General features: G+C 38.6%; 1 protein-coding gene across 1 annotated transcript; it reads right to left on the reverse strand.

Moving 5' to 3' along the window:
- Positions 1-246: 246 nt before the first annotated feature.
- On the reverse strand, positions 247-703 carry LOC18056070 (cysteine proteinase inhibitor 5). The gene has a single exon (XM_006451453.2). The coding sequence runs from the start codon at positions 671-673 to the stop codon at positions 329-331; it is 345 nt and encodes a 114-aa protein (XP_006451516.2). The 5' UTR covers positions 674-703; the 3' UTR covers positions 247-328.
- Positions 704-1,108: the final 405 nt, after the last annotated feature.

A 1,108-nucleotide genomic window follows, 5' to 3' on the forward strand; every position in this document is an offset into this window, starting at 1 on the left:
CAAATTCTGTATGGTATATAATATGCATTAAAGATTAAAGCCTTGTGCCTTTCCAAAGCTTGTTAAATATAGAGTATTTTTTTTCACAAAATAATAATGTCTCATATCAATTACATTTTAAGCAATTTAATTCTAATCCAATGGCTGCAGTTTTCAATATAATCGTCCTTCACCCGCTCTCATCCATTCATCTACTATAACTTATTTTAATTGTCAATTTGAAAAAAAAATCAGCAAGATAAAAAATAAGAAAGAAATCAGCGTACATGCAAATGCATGTTAAAGGAATTGCACCCATTTATTGTATAATATTATGTATCTTTATTTTTTACAGCCTGTGAAACGAAGTGAGCTTCTTGATCTGCTTCGCATTCTCCCAAACGACAGCTTGATACTTGTTCGTCGCCGTTCCGTCCTGCGCAGCCACGACAAGCCGGTAATTCGTGCCGGAAACCACCTGCGTCTCGCCTTTCTCCACGCTCTGGAACTTCAACTCCATCTTCGACTGTTTGTTATACTCCACCACCGCGAACTGCCCGATCTCTATCACGTGCGGATCATTCGGGTCCTCTATAGGCTTCCATCCGCCGACCAGTGCGGCGTCTGTACGGGCGCCGGTGGCCAGAAGGAGGGTAGAGAGAAAGAGAGCGAGATAAAGGCAACGTCCTTTCATGTGTTTGTTCGATGTATAATTTTCCTTTTTTTTTTTATTCTTTATTCTGAATTTCAGTTTTGGTGGCGTGTGCGAATTTATACGCAGAGGAAAGCGCCGTTTAGTGGGGCCCCAATTCGCTGAATTTTTTAATTCGCGATACCATGTGCGCACGTGTGTAGGCTTTCGCTGATTTGTGGCCGTCTGATTTGTGCAATTGTTGAACTTTGAAACTAGTTCTTCTGAAATTCGTAGTTCGGAAGTTGTAACCATATATGAGAACTTCACAAATGGCATATTATCAACCTAATAAGGGATCGTTTTAGATATCCATGGAATTGATGATTAGATATCCAAAGAATCACCTACGGATTAGATTTTAAAAATAATCAACTTTCCAAATAATTTTATAATATATTTGGTAAACTTAGATTACATGACAATTAGTTCTGGGAA

Source organism: Citrus clementina, unplaced genomic scaffold (genome assembly GCF_000493195.1).
Source record: "Citrus clementina cultivar Clemenules unplaced genomic scaffold, Citrus_clementina_v1.0 scaffold_1, whole genome shotgun sequence".
In the NCBI taxonomy this organism is placed as follows: domain Eukaryota; kingdom Viridiplantae; phylum Streptophyta; class Magnoliopsida; order Sapindales; family Rutaceae; genus Citrus; species Citrus x clementina.